Source organism: Quercus lobata, chromosome 3 (assembly GCF_001633185.2).
Source record: "Quercus lobata isolate SW786 chromosome 3, ValleyOak3.0 Primary Assembly, whole genome shotgun sequence".
In the NCBI taxonomy this organism is placed as follows: Eukaryota; Viridiplantae; Streptophyta; class Magnoliopsida; order Fagales; family Fagaceae; genus Quercus; species Quercus lobata.
In genome coordinates, this window is record NC_044906.1 from 2,154,039 (window position 1) to 2,175,653 (window position 21,615).

At 31.4% G+C, this 21,615-nt stretch overlaps 1 protein-coding gene across 5 annotated transcripts in view; it reads left to right on the plus strand.

Moving 5' to 3' along the window:
* The window catches only part of LOC115979880, a 48,356-nt gene that overhangs the window by 24,513 nt on the left and 2,228 nt on the right, over positions 1 to 21,615 (plus strand). For 4 of the 5 annotated variants that reach the window (XM_031101958.1, XM_031101957.1, XM_031101960.1 and 1 more), the window contains 5 exons: positions 1,787 to 4,966; positions 7,263 to 7,790; positions 9,238 to 9,975; positions 11,869 to 12,606; positions 14,754 to 15,836. In XM_031101958.1, coding sequence (XP_030957818.1) covers positions 2,252 to 4,966; positions 7,263 to 7,790; positions 9,238 to 9,975; positions 11,869 to 12,606; positions 14,754 to 15,836 — 5,802 coding nt within the window. In that variant the 5' untranslated portion in view covers positions 1,787 to 2,251. The remainder of the gene's footprint in view (positions 1 to 1,786; positions 4,967 to 7,262; positions 7,791 to 9,237; positions 9,976 to 11,868; positions 12,607 to 14,753; positions 15,837 to 21,615) is intronic. The other variant, XM_031101961.1, reaches the window with a different exon arrangement.

Consider the following 21,615-nt stretch of genomic DNA (forward strand, 5'->3'; position numbering starts at 1 on the left):
AATTAAATTCACGAAATTGAAAATTATGTCTATTAACTATTAAGTCCATCGCATATTACTTCGATTTTAGATTTGGATGTAATCGTTTCAAGTTAATAAAATGAGTCAGTTTCTTTCTCAAAAAAAAAAAAAAAACCTATTAAGTCCATCAAAAACTATCAAATATACTTAAAACACAAATAACATTCAGATTATTTTGTTTTCACAATCCTCCTGTTTTGCAACTTAGTCAATTGGATCCTACAATTATTTTCGGCAGAGTTATGAAAAAAATGAACTAAGGATAGATCATCCAATTCTACAATTAGATTAGAGATATTAAGATCTTTGGCTAGATCAAGGCCGTCTCTAAGAGCCCACAACTCTGCAATCTTGCTCAATTGAGTATCGGGTTAGATCATAGGTTAATTATTTTTTTTTTAAATCGTTGGTGATGGAGTTTTACTTAAAAGTAAATAATGTATACAGTTCTAACAAGTTACATGAAGAAATGATGTCTTACAACTATAATACTTACATTGAGTCACATAATGCGCATATAATGTATACAATTCAACATTGTTAATTTATTAAAAGTATGGTTGAATGAAATGTAGAATAAATAATAAAATTTCTTTTAAATTATGGGCAATAGACTTTTAATTGGAATAATAATTATAAACATTTTGAAATATTGGCACTTGGCAGTATAGTTGTACTTTGAGCAACTAAGTTATTTAATTATTTATTCTAAAAAAAAAAAGTTATTTAATTATTTCAATGTACCATATAATTTTTTTAATATATATAAAATATAATTTTATTGTGATTGTTTCTTGTGATAATATTTAAATAACGGATTTCATCTATATAATTTCACAATTCTCTTTTAATATCCTAGATGTCTTATAATTTTAGATGTTTATTGTTGTATTATCTTTATATAATTTTAGATGTTTATTGTTGTATTATCTTTATATATTATTAGAGGATTTAGAAAGTTAGTTATGTTTTTAGAAAATGTCAAAAATACCCCTAAGCTAATTAGATAATCTTTATTCTTAAAAAATAAAAAATAGGGTTAAAATTGTAATTCAACAAAATTAAAAAAAAAAAAAAACTACGATAGAAACTTTTTTCCTAAAATTAGCATGCCCTATTTAAATATATCTCACACAAGTTTGATAATTTTTTTTCTAAAAACTAGCACACACTAAACCAAATCATTTACTCTATTTCAAATCCTAAATTTTAGTTTCTTAAAAATCTCATCCTATGTAACTTCATTAACTATAGATAAATTGAAATTGAATAATTACATTAAACTAAAAAGAAAAAAGCCTCGTGGCATGTGCGGAGTGTGTGATGAGGCTATTATTATTATCATTATTATTAATATTATTATTAATTGATTTGGTTTGATGTATTCGTTTCATTCCTTTTCAAGAATTCAGTCGATACACATTTACCATTTGAGCAGAACCGATATAGAGTGTTACTTTTTGCAATCAATGGTTAATGTAGATTTTGTGTTGAGTTAAAAGAAATAAATAAGCAGAAAATCCAAAAAATAAAAATAGAATAATCTATGAGTCTATTTGGGAACAATTTAATTTCCCTTCGTGATTGTTGTCAATTTGTCATTTTGTTTAAGAAACAACCCAAAAAAAAAAAAAAAAACACAATGTCTTTGTTTTAATTTGAATTTTAATATTACCATTATCCACTCCAGTTTTCTTTTTTTATTTTTAGATAAACATGGATGGAACACTCCAGTTTTCTAACATTTCACGCTTTGAATATTCAGAACTAGGCCGGGCATGACTGGATGGGCTGGTGAAGCAATTAACTTAGGTGTGAAATTCAAGCTCTAAAGTTTGATTGGTGTGGTTTGTCGGTGCACATCCGATTCACGACTGTTCATACTTCATGGTCGTTTTGCCATCTTTACCATACCTTTCTCCAAACTCTCTGCCTAATCATTTTCAATTTTGGAGAAAGAGAGATACGTGCTTCTGCTGGTCCCCATTTTCACTTTGCTTAAGTTGGATTCCTTTCCCAACTTCATTCTAGTGGGCCTCTTTACTCCGGTCATTGAATATCCCAAGGAGAGTGTATTTCCTTGTTACTCCCAATGGTTCATACTCATTGCAGAGTCTAGTTTTCTTTTTCTTGGTTTTGAGTTTGAGTTTGTGTCTACTTTCACACATACGGAAAAAGAAAAGGGAGAAAAAAACCAGAAGGAAAAGAGGACAGATATATTGAAATAAGAATGGAGATTGTTATTTCGATTGCAGCAGAGATAGCTAAGTGCTTAGTTGGACAGTGTCTAAGTCAATCGTTTCTCTACTGCAACGACATTCAAAATATGAAGAAAAAAGTAAAGATGTTGGATGCTGCTAGAGATAAGGTACAAAATTCCGTTGATGCTGCTATAAGAAGCACTGAAGAAATTGAAATTGATGTTCACAATTGGTTAGAAAAGGTAGATGTGACTTTGAAAGAGGCCAAGGAAATTCTGGAAGATGAAGAAAAAGGAAATACGAGATCTTCCGGTGGGGCATGCCTGAAATTGAAGCAATGTCGTCAACAAAGAAAGAAAGCAAAGAAAATAGTACAAGATATCGATGATGCCCTAAAAACTGGCAATTTTGACAGAGTTTCCCACCGTCCTGCTTCACATGCTATTTACGTGACCTTTGAGTCAAGAATGTCATCTGTGAAGGGACTTATGGAGGCACTACGAGATACTAATATCAACGTTATTGGGGTGTGGGGGATGCCTGGTGCGGGGAAGACTACAATTGTGAACGAAGTTGTTTGGCAAGCCAAGGAAGAAAAGTTATTTGACGAGGTCGCTATTGCTGCTGTGATGCAAAGCCCCGACTTGAGAAGAATTCAAATAGAAATCGCGGACATGCTAGATCTGAAGTTCGATGTGGAGTCTCTAGTTGTAAGAGCAAATCATCTACGAGAGAGGTTAAAAAGAAACAAGAAAGTACTTATTATCCTAGATGACATATGGAATAAACTTGATTTGGAGGCGATAGGAATTCCTTGTAATGGATGTAAAATATTGTTGACATCCAGAGATAGAGATATATTATCTTGTGAGATGAACACGCAAAAAAATTTTGAGCTTGATATTTTATCACCAGATGAAGCATGGAGTTTATTTGAGAAGATGGCAGGTGATTCTCTCCAAGATACTAAATTGAGATCCTTCGCACCGCAGGTAGTTGAAGTGTGTGCAGGTTTGCCTCTCGCACTTGTAACAGTTGCAACGGCATTAAAAAATAAGAGTTTGTTTGAATGGGAGGATGCCTTACAGCAACTAAGGAGGCCCTCCCCTGTGCACCTCACAGGAATGCAAGCAGCTATGTATTCAAAAATAGAGTTGAGTTACAAACATCTTGGAAGTCCAATGGTCAAGTCTTTCTTTTTGCTATGTGGTCAAATTGATTCTACCATTTACTACCGCGACTTGTTAAAATACTGTTTCGGACTGTGTTTATTTCCTAGCGTCTGTACATTGGAAGAAGCTAGAAATAAAGTATCTACTCTGGTTCGGAACCTCAAAGACTCTTGTTTGTTGCTAGAAGACCCTCATATGAGGGAGTATGTCCGTATGCATGATCTTGTTCGTGATGTCGCCATACTAATTGCCAAGGCTGAAAATATGTTCATGATGAGATATGATGATCCAGTAAAATGGCCAGATGAAGATGCATTAAAAATGTGCACATCAATCTCTGTATATGCTAGGGATATCCATGAACTTCCTGACAGGTTGGTAAGTCCGAAGTTAAAACTCTTTTACGTGGATGGCAGAGATCGAGATTTTGAAATTTCAGATACTTGTTTTAAAGGAACGAGGGAGCTCAAAGTTTTAGATTTGACTAAAATGAGACTTTCATCACTTCCTTCATCAATTAATCTCCTCACAAACTTACAAACATTGTGTCTAGATGTATGTGTTCTGAAAGATGTTGCTGTGATTGGAGGGTTGAAAAATCTAGAAATTCTTAGCCTCGCTCAATCCAAATTTACACAGTTGCCACAAGAAATAGGTCTCTTGACTCATTTACGGATGTTGGATTTGAGCAATTGTACCGAACTTGAAGTGATTCCACCCAACGTCCTATCAAACTTGAAACAATTAGAAGAGTTATATGTCTGTGATAGCTTCACTCAATGGGAGCTTGAAGGAGTGAACAATGAAAGAGCTAGTCTGGCAGAGTTAAAGCATTTATCGTTGTTGACCACTTTAGAAGTAAATATTCCAAATGCGAACATGTTGCCAAAAAATTTGTTGTTTAAGAAGTTGAAGAGATACCAAATATTTATAGGAGATGTGTGGGATCAGTTTGGTAGATCTGAAAGCTCAAGAGCACTAAAACTCAAGTTGAATTCAAGCTTTGAATTAGGGAGGGGGATCAAGATGTTGTTGAGTGGAATAGAAGATTTGTGTTTGGATGAGTTAAAAGGTGTTAAGAGTATCATATCTGAATTAGACAGCAAAGGCTTCCAACAACTGAAGCATCTACATGTCCAAAATAATTCTGAGATGAAGTACATCATCCATTCAAAGGGGTTGGTTATTGCTGATGTTGTCTTTCCTGTCTTGGAGATATTTTCTCTCAAAAACATGATCAACTTGGAAGAAATATGTCATGGACAAATTCCCTTGACATCCTTTGGTAACTTAAGCATTGTGAAAGTGGAACATTGTGAGAAACTAAAGTTTATCTTCTCATCATCCATAGCTAAAAGCCTTTCACAACTTCAAACATTAGAGATAAGAGAATGCAGCATCATGGGTGCAATGGTCGAAAAAGAAGAGGGCAGAATAGAAGACACAGATATGAAGTTGTTCCCTCAATTGCGTCGCTTACTACTACATTGTCTTCCAAAGCTCATGAGCTTCTTAAGTACACAAAATTCAGACATAATTGATGCTGGAGAAGTCATTCCTGAAAGCGAACAGGTACATTAATTAAAGTTTATCAATTAAAAGGTTGCTAGTCCAATTTGTCTGTAGTAAATGAGTCCAAATCTTCTGTACCACTTTTTGTGTACCACTCTATGTTCCACCAATCACTACTTATCAAGTGTATGATTGGTTTCCATTTTAAACTTCAATAATTCTATAAGGAAAGTAAAATGAACACATGGCAAATAGTGATTGGTGGAACATAGAATGGTACACAAAAAGTGGTACAGAAGATTTGAACTCGTAGTAAATAACCAAATTAAAATCAATTTGGGATATGTTTGCTAAAGTAATTAAGATTTATTATTTTAGAGTAATGCTCCCTTTTCACACAACAGTGGCTAAATTCAAAATAATTAAGGTGCAGAGGGAAAAATTAACCCTAGAGCATTAAATAATTTTTTCTTATACTAGCATAAGCAGATTTTTTTTTTCATAACCTAACTATTCTTTGCACAATTGCACCTTCCAAATGTAACGCTCTTAAAAAAAATCCTGGACCATTAGAAACATGGCAATGCTGATAGTTTCTATTATCAATTGTTTTTTGAGAATGTATTATCAATTGTTAATTGAAGTAAATGGGAAGTAAAATATCAGTGGGCACTTGTACACACATATCCTTTCTCACGCGTAAATAATTCGTGGACACGTGAGAGAGACATGTGCCTCAAGTGAGGTTATAGGCTTATAACTAAAGAATATTAGTTGGGTAAGAAAGGCTACGTATGTCACACAATTAGTAACTTGTGTCCTACTTTATGAAGCTGATTTTTTATTTATTTATAATTTTTGTGAAGCTAAATTTAAATGTTGCATCTTTATTAGGACTTGAAAGTTATTGATTGATGAAAACATGGTTACACTTAGTTTTTTTATTTATTTTTGGAGTCGCATGGTTACACTTAGTTGATCACCCTAATTATGCAATCAAAAATTATATTGAGACTTAAATGACTATTGAGTTTCAATGTTAATTGTTTGCAAATTTGGGAATACAAATCTCCAAGAGCCCTATAGCTTAATTTCATAGTCTCTTGTGTTTTCATGAAAGACGCCCAGGGTTCACATTCCTCCTTTGCCAATTTCAAATATATTGAAAATAAAAAGACTTTAATGCCCCTCCTTGGAGAACTGAAAAAGGGACTACTTGATTTTTTCCTGTATTTGATCAGTTTTCAATTTTTACCCAAACCTATTTTGAGTCCAATTCCTAGTTCAACTGGCTAGGCAGTCCCGTTTTTAAAACAATACATAAAGTATAACATTAAGTAAGACAAAGGATTTTTATTTAAATTTTGCTTTCAACTTCTTGTGTATTGTTTCTCAAAAAAAAAAAAAAAAAATTGTATTGAGTACGGTCCCACATATTAGTTTTTTGTATAGATCTCAGTTTTAATAAAATCTTCTTGGAATAAAAGCTTATAACACAAATAATATTATTTTAAAATTAAAATAATAAAAGTATCTATAATAATAATAATAGTATCCTGTATTTATAACCTAGTTAGTTAATAAAAATCACTATTCTTTCATGTTTTAAGAAACTCCATTTTTAGAATCCCCTCTCTCTCACTCCAAAAAATAAAATAAAAAGGTGTAGATATGTGACAGGATCATAATGTGCCTTTATAATGAATTTATCTTTTGATGACTTTTCCCTCTCATTGCTTGCTAAGTTGTCATGCCACTATGTTCAAAAAAAATTTGGTGATTTCCTCAAATGAAATAACAATAATATACGTACCCTAACTTATGCACTGATTAGGTTTGTCAAAAATACTCTCTCACTATAAATAGGATTTCTGTGAGAGTATATGTAATTACAATGAGAGGCTTTTTTTTTTTTTTTTTTTTTTTTTTTTTTTTTAATTTTTAAAATAAGAAAATGAGAGGCTCTGTTCCTTCATATAGAAAATAGAGTGACCAAAAATGCTTGAGTGAATTAACTGTTGTTGCAGAGGCTCTGTTCCTTCATAAGTCTAACTAATCTAGCCATTAGAGAGAGTTAACTGCTTCCTAATTACTTTAACCATTTGAATTAGAAAACGTGTCTAATCAAATACTAACAACTTGAGCTAAATGAAAAAAAATGATCACGCGTGCGTCACTTAAGTTAAAACTCTCTAAAAGAAAAAAAAAGGTACTCCCAAGTCTTTACGACATTGTTTTGAGTCTGGAATTCATCACCGTTTGAGGTCTGGGCGTTGTTGTATTAGGCAAATACGACACCGTTTTCTTCATTTCTTTTAACAAGTTTGCTGAAGTAGATAATTAATTGTTGTTGTAGGTTGTGTTCCCCAACTTGGAAACGTTGGAACTGTCCTCTATACACTCTGAAGAGATACTACTTCATAACCAACATCGGGCAAGCTCCTCTTTCAAATTAACAGTCCCGAGATTTCAAAATTTGCGTAACTTGAAGGTGAAAGGCTCTGGCAATTTAAAATACCTGTTGTCTTCCTCCACAGCGACATTTATGGTTCAACTCAAAGGTCTAATCATTGAGGACTGTAAGGTAATGGAAGAGATACTACTACTCACAGAAGACTTAGGAGAAGAAGAAATAATTCCAAAGGTGTTGTTCTGTCTACTGGAAAACCTGGTTCTAAAAGATCTTCCAGTACTTAAAAGATTCTGTATAGGAACCAATCTAAGATTTCCATCCTTGAAGTATCTGTGGATAGAACAATGCCCTAAATTGGAGTCATTCATATTCAAACCTGTTAGTTCAGGCATGACATTGGGCAAAGAACTTAAGGAAGTGAATTCAGAGGAGATCTCTCATGCTACCATACAACCTCTCTTTGATGAAAAGGTAATTCCATTTTTAAGTAGACGTAAACGGTTCAATCCTTTTAAATATAATAATATCTTTGTTCTTGTAGATGAGGGATAGAACAAGGGATCAGCAGGTCAAATACCAATAAAATAACCAATAGGCTATGCTCCTTCGTTATGTCAGTGCTGGATTTAATATTTTATTTATTTATAATTTAGATTATAGTTTTCCAAATTATTATATTACCCCCTCCCAATCTATTATTATTTGATAATTTTATTAAAGGTACAAGAACAATGTTTTTTACATGTGAATATACAATTTATTAATTTCTGTTGAAAATGATTTTATTTTAGATATTTTTTTTATTTGAAAGATTACTAAACACAATTTTTTTCCCACTTGTTTATGCTTTATTATTTTCTATTAACCTTATAAAATGGTGAAAATTCATTTGAAAGTTGTGTAATTTTTTTAGACATATTTTTAGTATAAATTTGTTAATGTTTGCCATTTTAATTCCTTTATTTGTATTTTATTATTATTAAATTAATTATAACAACATCACGTTTCGACCTCGAATGAATCTCAGTCTGACCTTAAAAACTATAAACATCTCCCTTTTACGGTTCATTATACAGTTTAGGTTTGAAAACTATGGTGGACATAACATTTCTCATAATTTAAAGATTGCTTGGTTGTGTGAATTAAAAAAGATGTAACTAAAAGTATTGATAATGAAGCTAACAAACAACAATTTTAAATATATATATATATATATATATATTCAAGTTTTTTATTTTTATTAAATTTTTTTTTTAATTTAAGTTTTTTTAATAACCACCTAAAAAAATTTTCTAGAACCACCACTGAAAACCATAAATACATTTTTCATCTAAACATAGAATTCATTGGTATCTTTGGGTACGTTTGGTACACTGAATGAGAATTACAACAGGAATTGTAATCTTTATTACTAGTAATAAAATGTGTTGTAATGTAATAACTAAACCTATTCATTAGTTTGGTTGTGAGTTATAACATTAGAATGAAATTTAACATTTATTTTAGGAAATATCTTACTTATACAATTATATCTTCTTAAAAATTGTTATTTTTAAATTTAAAAGAGATATATATTATTTTTTATGATTTTTTATTTTTATAATTGTTAGATGTATATGGAAAGTTTGCTTATTTGGAAATATATTAAGTTTTGAAATTATTGTACTTACTAAGAAATAGCTAATACAACCTTTTAAAAAGGAATAGTTATTCCTCATTTTGAAGAATAGCTATTCATAAGGAATAACTACTCCTTGTAATAAAAACATAACCAAACTAAAGAATAACTAAACCATAGGAATAACTATTACATTACAGTGTTTATTACAGTCTACCAAACATGCCCTTTATTTAATTTATATCTTGTCTTGCATATGATTGTTTCCTATATCAAGAACTCATGGTATGGGTCCTACAGGTCGCATTCCCCAATTTGGAGACGTTAATAATCTCCCATATGCCTAACCTGAAAATTATATGGCATGACAAATTTGCCCCTGGCTCTTTTACAAAGCTTCAGTCCATGAAGGTTCAATTCTGTGGAAATCTTATGAAAATCTTCCAAGTTAATATGCTGTCTAGATTCCAGAGCTTGGAGTCCCTTGTAGTAGAAGATTGTGGTTCGGTACAAGAAATATTTGAACTACAAGGGCAAGAAGTTACGGAAACACAAGCAATAACAGTGACTCAGTTGAAAAAATTATTTATGCATCGTCTACCGAAGTTGAAGCATGTATGGAATAAGAACCCCGAAGGAACGTTCTCCTTTCCAAATCTAGAAAAAATAAGTGTTTGGGAATGTGAGAGTTTGAAAAGTTTGTTTCCAACCTCAGTGACCAGATGTCTTAAGCAACTGGAAGATCTTCGAATAGTTGAATGTGGGATTGAGGAAATTATTGAACAAGAAGAAGGTGCAAAAGAAGATGCCAGGTTTGTGTTCCCTAAATTGACTCTCTTGATGCTTCGACAGTTGCCAAAACTCAAGTGGTTTTACCGAGGGGTGCATACTTCAGAATGGCCGTTATTGAAAACCTTGGAGGTGTCTGGATCAAATGAAATTCAAATATTTGCTTCAAAAGAATTTAGAATCGAAGAACCAGATGAACAGAGTCAACTAGAGACATCCATTCAACAACCACTTTTCTTGGTTGAAGAGGTAAGTGACTAATGGTATAACATAAATTATAGATGATCCCTCTCAAAAAAGTAAAACCAATCCCAAATTTGAAATTTATTGTGCATTTAATTACGTTTTCTTTTTAATAATCTGATTAAATTTTATTTTATATTTAGAAAAATGCTATATACACAACATTTTTACTATAAATCTTCAATGTTAGGTTGTTATTAGTAATTAAATGGGAGATCAATAGTTTAAGAGATGTTCTATGTTCATAACATCTTTACAATACTTTCACAACAAATTGAAGGTGGTACATTGAAAGTAATTCTAATTTGAATTCACAACTTAAATTATAGGTGGTACAATTTAGATTATAGTTTTCCAAATTATTATATTACCCCCTCTCAATCTATTATTATTTGATAATTTTATTCGAGGTTCAAGAACTATGTTTTTTACATGTGAATATACAACTTATTAATTTATGTTGAAAATGATTTTATTTTAGATAATTTTTTTTTTATTTGAAAGATTACTAAAAACAAATTTCTTTTCCTGTTGTTTATGTTTTATTAGTTTCTATTAACCTTATAAAAATGGTGAAAATTCATTTGAAAGTTGTGTAATTTTTTTAAACATATTTTTAGTATAAATTTGTTAATGTTTGTCATTTTAACACCTTTATTTGTATTTTATTATTATTAATTTAATTATAACATCATCACAATTCGACCTCGGTTGAACCTCGGTGCAAATTCTATGACATCAGTACAAATTCTAAATGTTAGGTTGTTATTATTCGTTATGAGTGGGTAAAATAAAATTAAGTTATAGATTCATATTAGAACTAATTGCAACTTATCACCTATGATTTGTTGTTGACATAACACCTCTTATATTTTTGTGATAAAAATGTGTATATACATTGCTTGTATTAATAAAATCTTATTGTAATAAAAGCTTATAGCAATGAAATTCTAACAGAGAGAATCTAACAGTGTTTAGCTAGATTGAAGAACAACGTAGAGAGAGAAGAAAAGGGGGAGAGAGAGAGATATCAAAGAGAAATTGTATTTGATCTTGCTTAATTACATTCTGGTGCTAGATACAGTATTTATACAAGTAAATCTCCCTAACTGAATAAAACAGAACCCCTGGAATTACGGATTAGATCCATGAATGGTGGAGTTTGTTGAGTTGGTTGATCACAGCTTCCTAACTGAAAAGCCCGCCAATACCAACTGACTCTTGAATCTTCCATAGGACAACGTTTGAGCAATACCAATTCATTAGCTATTTACTTGAATGAAACGATGCGTCTGACTGCCTTTTGTCTTCAGACTTAATGTAAGGGTGTGTTTAGCTTTATCATCTTCAACATGTAGCACAAATAGTATTATTAAAACATTAAAAATTAATTAATAAAAGTAAGATGCAACCCATATTTATAACCTAGCTATTTGGCAGGATCATAATGTGCTATTGCAAGGAATTTATCTTTAGATGGCTCCTTCCTCACATTGCTTGCCAAGTTGCCTCAAATGAAACTTTAGGTTTGTCAAAAATGCTGTCTCTTTAAATTGAATTGCTGTGATCTTTATTGAAGAAGAAAATGTGAGTATATGTTACAATGAAAGGCTCTGTTTTTTTATGTAGTAAACAGAGCAATCAAAAATGAGAAACATTTTTTTTTTTTTTTTTGATTTAAAAAATGAGAAACTGATATCAAAAGTTTAACTAATTTAGTCTTTTGAGAAACTAATTGCTTCCTAATTACTTACAATGAATTCTCTGTGCAACCTCTCTTCAATGAAGAGGAAATTCTATTTTTATAATCCCCTGTTTTACTTCGTATATATCTTATTTTCTATTTTGTGAGTTACTATGATTAGTTATGTTATTAACACACATGGGATGGACTTGCAGGTTGCATTCCCTAGTTTGGAAACATTGACAATCAAGCACATGGAGAACTTGAAAATCATATGGCACGATCAATTAGCTGAAGATTCCTTTTCCAAGCTTCAATCTCTATTTGTTGAATACTGTGAAAATCTTGTGAACATCTTTGAATCTAATATGCTGACAAGATTCCAAAGTTTAGAGAGACTTGAAGTTGCTTATTGTGGTTCACTACATGAAGTGTTTCAACTTCAAAGGCACGATGTTAGAGAATCACATGTTGTGACAACCATTCCGTTAAAAAGATTGATATTGCGTCATCTACCGAAAATGAAGCAGGTATGGAATAAGGACCCCCAAGGAAATTTCAGCTTTCAAAATCTACAAGAAATAAGTGTTTGGGAATGTGAGAGTCTGCAAAGTTTGTTCCCAGCATCTGTGGCTAGATGTCTCATGCAATTGGAGGATCTTCGGATAGGCGATTGTGGAGTGGAGGAAATTGTTTCACGTGAAGAAATTGCAGAAGCAGCAGCAAGATTTGTTTTCCCTAAAGTAACTCTCCTAATGCTTCGTAAATTGCCAAAGCTCAAGTGGTTTTGCCGAGGGGTGCATACTTCAGAATGGCCATTGCTAAAAAAATTGGAGGTGTCTAAATGTGATCAAATTGAGATAGTTCCTTCAAAAATTTTGAACTTTCAAGAAACAGTTGAACAGAGCCAACTAGAGACCTCCACTCAACAACCCCTTTTCTTGGTTGAAGAGGTAAGAGGCTAATTTAACTACTCTTATAATATTTATGTTTACGAGAAATAATAACTTTGTTTGGAGTCATACTCGTCTCTCACGCAAAAAACAAGTTTCAAACGCGAAGTTTTTAATAAAGGTCATATATCTATATATTTTTTTATTTTTAACAAAATCCTTAATCTTTCTTGCATCAAAATATAGGTACCTTTGGTGTGTTTTTATTTTGGTCAACGTGTCCAGAAATATGAAAGTACTACAGGTGTCAAATTGTGACAAATTGAAACAGTTGATCGACAACAACTACTAATTGATTAACATGGTTTTGGAAAAAAGGATTTTCTTGTAAATGACTCCTACACCACTATGTTTTAATTTAAAGGTTCGCAATTAGTTAATTTATGTTAGTTGTAGGATTCATGACATGTTTCTTAAAAATTCAATCTATGTTAATTTCTTCTTTTTATTTTTCATCTAGTTATATTCCTATAGACATCTCTACACATTGAAGGGATATCACTCCTTAAAAGCATGTCCTCATGTGCTTTCCTATGCAATGTAAAGATTCTATAAATTGCATGCCCCCTTTTGGATCTCTAAAATCTATCTAATCAAAGTATACATGTATGAAGATGCTTCGCAAACAAAACACAAAATATCATATAAGGAATTTTGCTCAACAATTATTAACAGAGCCAATTAAAAAACAAATACAAAAACTGTGATGTTGTCCATCGAAAAGTTTATCAAATTAACAAATATCAACAAAATCTCATAATTAAGCTTCTATATGCATCATTATAAAATTTAAAATTTTGGCAATCATGTTAAACATAAAAATTTAATCACAAGTGCTGTTTAATGCATCTGTATAAGATGGTTTTCTTATAAATGACTCCACCTTGCATCTGATTTGCAAGCATATATTCATCTCATATTTTGTAGATACTTCTTTTTTTGAGAGTTTGGTTTATTGGATATTCATGACATTTTTCATTACTCTTTAATTTATGATCAAGTCTTCATGATTTTTTTTTTTTTTGTCATCAAGATATATGATCCATTGACACTTTGGGACCGTATTCAAAAATATTTTCATGCAAAACCATAAATACATTTTTCATATAAACATAGAATTCCTTGGCATCTTTTTTTTTTGGTTTATATCTTGTCTTGCATTACGTTTATGATTGTTTCCTATATCAACAACCACTTTTCTTGGTTGAGGAGGTAAGAGACTAATGGTATAACATAAATCCTCTCAAAAAAGAGAAACTAGCCCCAAATTTGAAATATATTATGCATTTAATTACATTTATTTTTTAATAATTTGATTAAATAATGTATATTTTTAGAGAAATGCTATGTCCACCACATGTTCACTACAAATCCTAAATGTTAAGTTGTTATTGGTTGTTATGAATGGACAAAAAAATAATTTAAGTTATAGATTTAAATTAGAACTAATAGTAACTTATCACTTATGATTTGTAGTGAAAATGTTATGAACATAACACCTCTCATATTTTTGTGATAAAAAATATGTATATGAATACCTTGTTTTAATAAAATCTTATTGTAAAAAAAGCTTATAGCACAAATAGTATTATAAAAACATTAAAAATTAATTAATAAAAGTAAGATACAACCCGTATTTATAACCTAGCTATTTGGGAGGATCATAATGTGCTATCGTAATGATATTTTTTGATGGCTCTTTCCTCACATTGCTTGCCAAGTTGCCTCAAATGAAATAGCAATAATATAGGTACCTAGCTTATGCAATGTTTTGGTTTGTCAAGAATGCTGTCTCTTTAAATAGAATTGCTGTGATCTTTATTGAAGAAGAAAATGAGAGTATATGTTACAGTGAGAGGCTCTGTTTCTTTATGTGGTAAACAGAGCAATCAAAAATGAGAAACTTCTTTTTTTTTTTTAAGAAAAAAAAAATTAGAAACTGATATCAAAAGTTTAATTATTCTAGTCGTTTGAGAGAATTAATTGCTTCCTAATTACTTAAAATGAATTCTCTTTGCAACCTCTCTTCATTGAAGAGGTAATTCTATTTTTATAATCCCCTGTTTTACTTCGTATATATCTTATTTTCTATTATGTGAGTTACTATGATCAGTTATGTTATTAACACACATGGAATGGACTTGCAGGTTGCATTCCCTAGTTTGGAAACATTGCATTTGGATCAGTGTGTGTTGGAAGACATAGCTATGATTGGAAAGCTGAGAAATTTAGAAAATCTTAGCCTTCTTCACTCCAAGGTTGAACAGTTGCCGAGAGAAACAGGGCTTTTGACTCGTTTACGGATTTTGAATTTGAGCAATTGTACCAAACTTAAAGTGATTCCACCAAATGTCCTATCATGTTTGATACAATTAGAAGAGCTGTATTTCGGCAATAGCTTCAGTCAGTGGGAGGTTGATGGACTCAACAATGAAAGAGCTAGCCTTGCAGAGCTAAAGCATTTGTCACGGTTGACTACTTTAGAAGTGCACATTCCAGATGCCAACATGTTGCCAAAAGATCTGTTATTCGAGAAGTTGCAAAGATACAAAATATTCGTAGGAGATGTGTGGGATTGGTCTGATAAACATGAAAACTCAAGAGCTCTGAAGCTCAAGTTGAATACAAGCTTTCATTTGGAGATGGGGATTAAAATGTTGTTGAATGGTATTGAAAATCTGTGTTTGGATGAGTTAAAGGGTGTTAAGAGCGTCATCTATGAATTAGATATGACAGGCTTCCAACAACTGAAGCATCTCCATGTCCAAAACAATGTCGAGATCAAGTACATCATCAACTCAAGAGGGATGGTTATCTCTGATGTTGTCTTTCCTGTCTTGGAGATACTCTCTCTCAAAAACATGATCAACTTGGAAGAAATATGTCACGGCCAGATTCCCTCGGCATCCTTTCGTAACTTAAGCATTATGGAAGTGGAACATTGTGAGAAACTAAAATTTATCTTCTCGTCAACCATAGCCAAGGGCCTTCCACAACTTCAAGAATTGGTGATACAAGAATGCAGCATAATGGGTGCAATAATCAAAAAAGAAGAAGGCGAAATAGAAGACAAAGATATGATCTTGTTCCCTCAATTGCGTCACTTAGAACTCCATCAGCTTCCAAAACTCGTTAGCTTTTTAAACACACAAAAGTCAGTCATAAATGATGCTGGAGAAATCATTCCCGAATGCGAGCTGGATTTTCACATGCCAATCCTACAGGAACAGGTATGTTAAAGTTTAGATTTGCATATAATGATCCCAAAGATGGGCACACACCCACATGGATTGCTTGTCCAATTTGTCCCTGGAAAGCAACCAATTTAGTATTTTGGAGTACATGCTTCTTTTTTCCACATAGTAGTGGTTAAATTCTTTACACCTTCCATAGCAATATAAATCATGAACCATTAATACCCCAGTAAAATATTGATAGTCATTTATCTACTGTTAATTGAAGTGTATGGGAAGTAACACACTAGTGGGTGCTTGTGACAGTCACATGACCTTTCTCCTGGGTAAACAATCCTTGGACATGTGAGAGAGACATGTGAGAGGGACATGTGCCTCAAGTGAGGTTATAGCCTTATATATAGTAGAAAATTATTTGTGTCCTAATTTATGAATCTAAATTTGGAGTCCATTTGGTTTTTTCCTATTTGTTAAAAACTTTTACTTTTTGTCTACGTTTTTTTAACTATCTTTTTTTAAATAATCTAACTTTTAGTTTTTCAGAAAATAATTAAATCTACTTTTTCATTTTTTGTCACACATTTAACATAAAAGTTACTAAAAACTATATGTTTTTTATTTATAAACACTACAAAAATAAAGTTACTAAAAATAAGAGATTACCAGACACTTAAATATTGCAAATTTGAAGACTTGAATGTAATTAATTGAAAAAAATAAGGCCGCACTTATTTTAATCACCCATATTATTAATTAATTAAATATTTTAATGAGACTTTTAATAACTATTGAGGTTTTTTTTTTTTTTTTTGAGAGAGTTTCAATCTATGGTCTCAAGTATTAGCTATATAGCCAAATCAGTTTTAATGGAAAAAATTACACTAACCAGGTTTACTAAAATTACATTTACTTCTTGATTGTTTTGAATTGTACATGAACCTCCCTCAAAAAAGAATTGTACATAAACCTTCCCTGAGCACTCACATCAATATTTATAATTTATATAATAGAAAAAGTACAACATTTTAGCCAACTTAATCTAGAATTCACCCACATCAAGTCATGGAAAGTTATGTAAAAATACATAATTGCTACAATAACCATATAAATTTACACTAATATTATCCATTTTATGTTTAATTTTTATTCTTTTTTTACATAAATCGAGGATGAAAAAAGAGAGATAATGGTGGTTATTATGTGTAAAGAAAAAGAAACAATTAAAAAAAATATCAAGAAAATTGATAATTTAATGAAATGTAGAATAAAATGGATGAATTTAATGTGGGGTATTTTGAAAAATGAGTATATATAATAGAAAAAAGTAGGTTCTTATTCTAAAACTAGCCTCATTCTCTCTCTCTCTCTTTTTTTTTTTTTTTTTTTGGTCTAGTGTATGTGAGATTAAGAATTAAGGAAAATGGAAATTAAAAAAAAAATAAAAGAAACCAGTGAGTCTTGATAAAGTAAAAAAAAAAAAAAAAGTTGGAATGTGGTCTTGAGCAAAATATCAAAGTGGACTGAGAAGTTTTTTTTTCCTAATTTTAGTTTTTGAATAAGTTTGTTTTGAAGACATGGATTAGTAGGATAGTGTCCTATTTTGTGGACATTTTAAGAGGAGTTGGAGATATATTTTTTTACCAGGTTGTTCTCAAGGTTTTTTTCATAATAAAAGTAAGGTTTAGGGATATTTCTGAATTACATAAAAGTCTAGTCCAAAGAGAGGAATCTTCTTATAAATAGTATAGATATAAAATAAAATATCATCTCCCAAGTTTGAGATCAAGTGCAATAACTCTCATTGGCTGAGATTGAGAATTTAAAAAGAAACTTTCAATCTTAATTATTGAATAAAAAAATGAGAAAAAATAAATAAGTTAAAATAAAAAAAAATAAAAATAGTAAAAATATTTTATGAGTAAAGAGGGAGTAATTGCACTTCATCCAAATCCCCTTGGCTAGGGCTATCCATCCTAACCCAGGACCCGACCCACTCACCCAAACCATCCAACCCAGACCGAAACCCACCTAAACCACCGTCGGTGACAGTTGGTGATGGATTTTCATTTTCAGAACCCGAATCCAGCAAGTCAATTGGTGGGTCTTCACATGAAAAACAGAGTCCAATCGACCCGACTGGACTCCTCTCTCCAGATGCAACTCTGACCAGATCTCGATAAGGTCCGTCGAGATTCGACTGGATTTCGAAGAGATTTGCTGAAATCCAGCCAAATTTGAACGAGATTAGTCAAAATTCGACAAGATTTTGATGAGATTTGTTGAGATCTCCATCGCTGACATTGAGATCTCCACCATTGAGATCCATCAGTTTCGACGTGAAACAAATTGCTACCGACCCGAACCAAAGCCGACTCGACCCATGGTTTTCGTTGGTTGATGGCGAGTTAGCTTCTCTGCCACCCAAATCTGGGAGTTCGGTTTCAAGTTGGGCACATACCCGACCTAGATCGACTCATGGACAGGCCTACCCTTGGTGTAACACCGTTAAAAGTCACTATCAAAAATTGATAAATTTATACTTTTTACCATCACTTTCCAATTGAAATAATCATTTACCCTCCAAAATCATCATATGGTTGCTTTTCTATCTTCCCTATGACTGAAACCTAGTCCCTCTCTCTCGCATCCTTATGATCGAACCCCCTTTTTTTGTTCTCCCTTTTCTTTGATTTTGATTTTCCCTCCCTCGGTCTCCAATCTCCATTGAGAGTTGAGGTGTGAGTTTCAGTTTTATGATGTAGGTTTGGTGGATGGTGGCAAATTTCTAAAGGTGTTTGAATGAGTTTGACGTGTAAATAGACGTGATTCCAAAGCTGGTGGTTGATTAAACAAGGAAGGGTAAATCAGGTTGGTTCAACCATTGGCATATCGGGTATACAAGCTTGGACGATTCAGTGAATTAGATATTTGGGTTTTTCTTGAATTTTAGGTGATTGTTACTCGTTGATTATATGAATTCAAAATTGGAATCACACCTACCTACACATGTGGTATTGAAATTTATTCAAGTCTCTAATTAACATATATGCTTATGCTACGGCAGAACATGTAGGTTGGTAGCCAAAAGCTATTTTGGGACAGATTTGAATAACCAGTGTAGAAAATATACAATAAGTTTCCCGTAGAGCTACATGGAGATTGGAGAGGAAGGTGTACTGTGCCAAGGAGAAGAATAATTGGGTGGTAAACAAAAGAAGCTAGATTTGTCACAAATCCTAAATAAATCATCTTTCATTATTGACTTTTAAGAATGCTTAAGGGAGAAAGTGTAGTTTATTTTGGAAGAAGGAAAGTAAGGTCTGTACAGTCCAAAACAATAAGGAAAGTTAGTGTAATTTTAGTAACTGTTTTTATTTTTGTGGGAAAGTAATTTTAGTAACCTCCCAGTGCAATTTTTCAAATTTTAATAAGATGTTCTTGTAATAAAAGCTTATAGCACAAATAGTATAATTATACTACTAGACTCATCACATGTGCTTTGTGCGTGCAATAAGACTTTTTTTTTTTTTTTTTTAATTCAGTGAAATACTCCCTCCTTTCCAGTTTGTTTGTCCTCACTCATCCATTCCATTTTGGGATGTTCTAAAATATTGTCCTGTTTCTAAAATTAGAAGTCATTAATCTACTAATATTCCTATTATACTCCTACTTTTTTTTTTGAGAATGTATTATACTTCTACTTTATTTCCAAAACAATTTGAAAAGAAAACCAACAAATATTTAAAATATCAAACTAATTGGGCACCTTTTTGTTGCTTCATTAAGAATAACTCTTAAAAACAAAATTGATCAAAGACTCAATCTTACACGCCTTTCTCTCTCTCTTTTTTTCTTCTTTTTTTTAATTCTTTTTTCTTTTTCTTTGATGGGATCTTACACTCCATTCTCTCCAAATTAATGAACCCCCCCCCTCCCCCCCACACACCCCCCCCCCCCCCCCAAAAAAAAAAAAATATATATATATATATATATATGTACGATCCACTCATCTTACTTTGTCTTTATCAACTATCAAGTCACTCATCTTACTTTGTTTGGAAAGACAAGAATTGAAGAGAGGAATACTCTAGATCTATTTACGTATGAGAATTTTATAGGCAATGAAATATTACAAAAAAATTTCACTGGGGAGTAATTCTTTTTTGCCGCCCCCATTAAAAAAAAAAAAAAATCGAGTTTAGAAGTGAGATAAAGATAATTTCCTAATTTTTAGAATTTTGATAAAAATTTGAAAGCCTAAAACTTATGAACTCTTTTAAAAACAATAAATTACTTTTTTAATCAAATTTTGTTTTTAAATTTAAAATTATTGAATTAAAAGATAGGGGTATTTTAGAGAGTCTAAGAATTTGTATGAGGGTATTTTAGTATGCAAAATGTTAAAAACCAAATAGGAAACCTTTATTAATAGTATAGATAATATTATTACAACAACAAAAATCAAACATTAAAATTCTTTAATTTCAAAATTTTTGAACCATAATGAAAATATTCACGTGGTTTCTCAAAAAAAAAAAAAAAATGAAAATATCCATGTGGTGGGCACGTTGGTGTGAGGTGTGATGTGTGCGTATACACATAGTGGAATAGTTTGACTAAAGGTTGGGACATCACTTCCCTATATTATAAATAAATAATTTTTTTTAAATTCTCAAAATTATGGGGTTGGCTATGGATCTAAAAAAATTTAAAATATAAAAATTAAGGTGTAATTAACCTAGTTAAATAATAAAAAAAAAAATCACTATTTCATACTTCATGTTTTAAGAAATATTAAGGCTAAATTGCAAACTACACCCCTTAAGTTTGGATGTATTTGGATTTTATATGCTAAATTTCAAAATTAGGATTTTATTCCCTAAAGTTCTATTCCATTTGCATTTACAATCCTTCTATCCATATTTTCTGTTAAGTGCCACAAAAACTTATTATTTGTGTTTAGTTTTCCCAATAAAATAATGTGACGTTATTTGTGTAGTCTAAAAAAATTAAAAATGAGATGACATAATAAAAATAGCATGACATTATTTTATTGGAAGAACTAAATATGTGTGACAAACTTATGTGACACTTAACAAAAAAATAGGGACGGAGTGGCTACTAATGCAAACAAAATAAAAATTCAAAGGGTAAAATTCAAATTTCGAAATTTCAAAATATAAAATTCAAGTACTTCTAAACTTTAAGAATGTAGTTTGTAATTTAGCCAAATATTACTTTTTAGAGTTTTGCATGTGTGTGACAACAAGGGTCTTCCATGATACGTCATAAGTTTGAGTGCATGAATCAACCTCACTAAAATAATTGAAAATAAGACTATCTATCATAAACAATTAATGATAAGACTATCTATCATACCAAAAATGAGAAACTGAATTCGTAACTAATGGTTGTATAAGAGATTTGGAATTTTATCCCTGCCTACGTCAAAAACTGATTAGTATCTTGGTCTGATGATAAAGAATTATTATTAAAAACGGACGTCATAAATTGAAACTCTCAAAAAAAAAAAAAAAATCGGTAACTAATTAATCTAGCCGTTTGAAATTACTTACAATGAATTCTTTGTACAACCAATGGAATTAGGCAACATGTCTAATTAAATAACAACTTGAGCTAAATGATCATGTGAGTAAACGCGGGCGTCATTTAAGTACTCTCAAGTCTTTACGGCATCATTTTGAGTCTGGACTTCATCATCGTTTGTGGTTTGGGCCTTGTTGTATTAGGCAAATAAGACACCGTTTTCTTCAGTTCTTTAACAAGTACTCCCAAGTCTTTACGGCATCGTTTT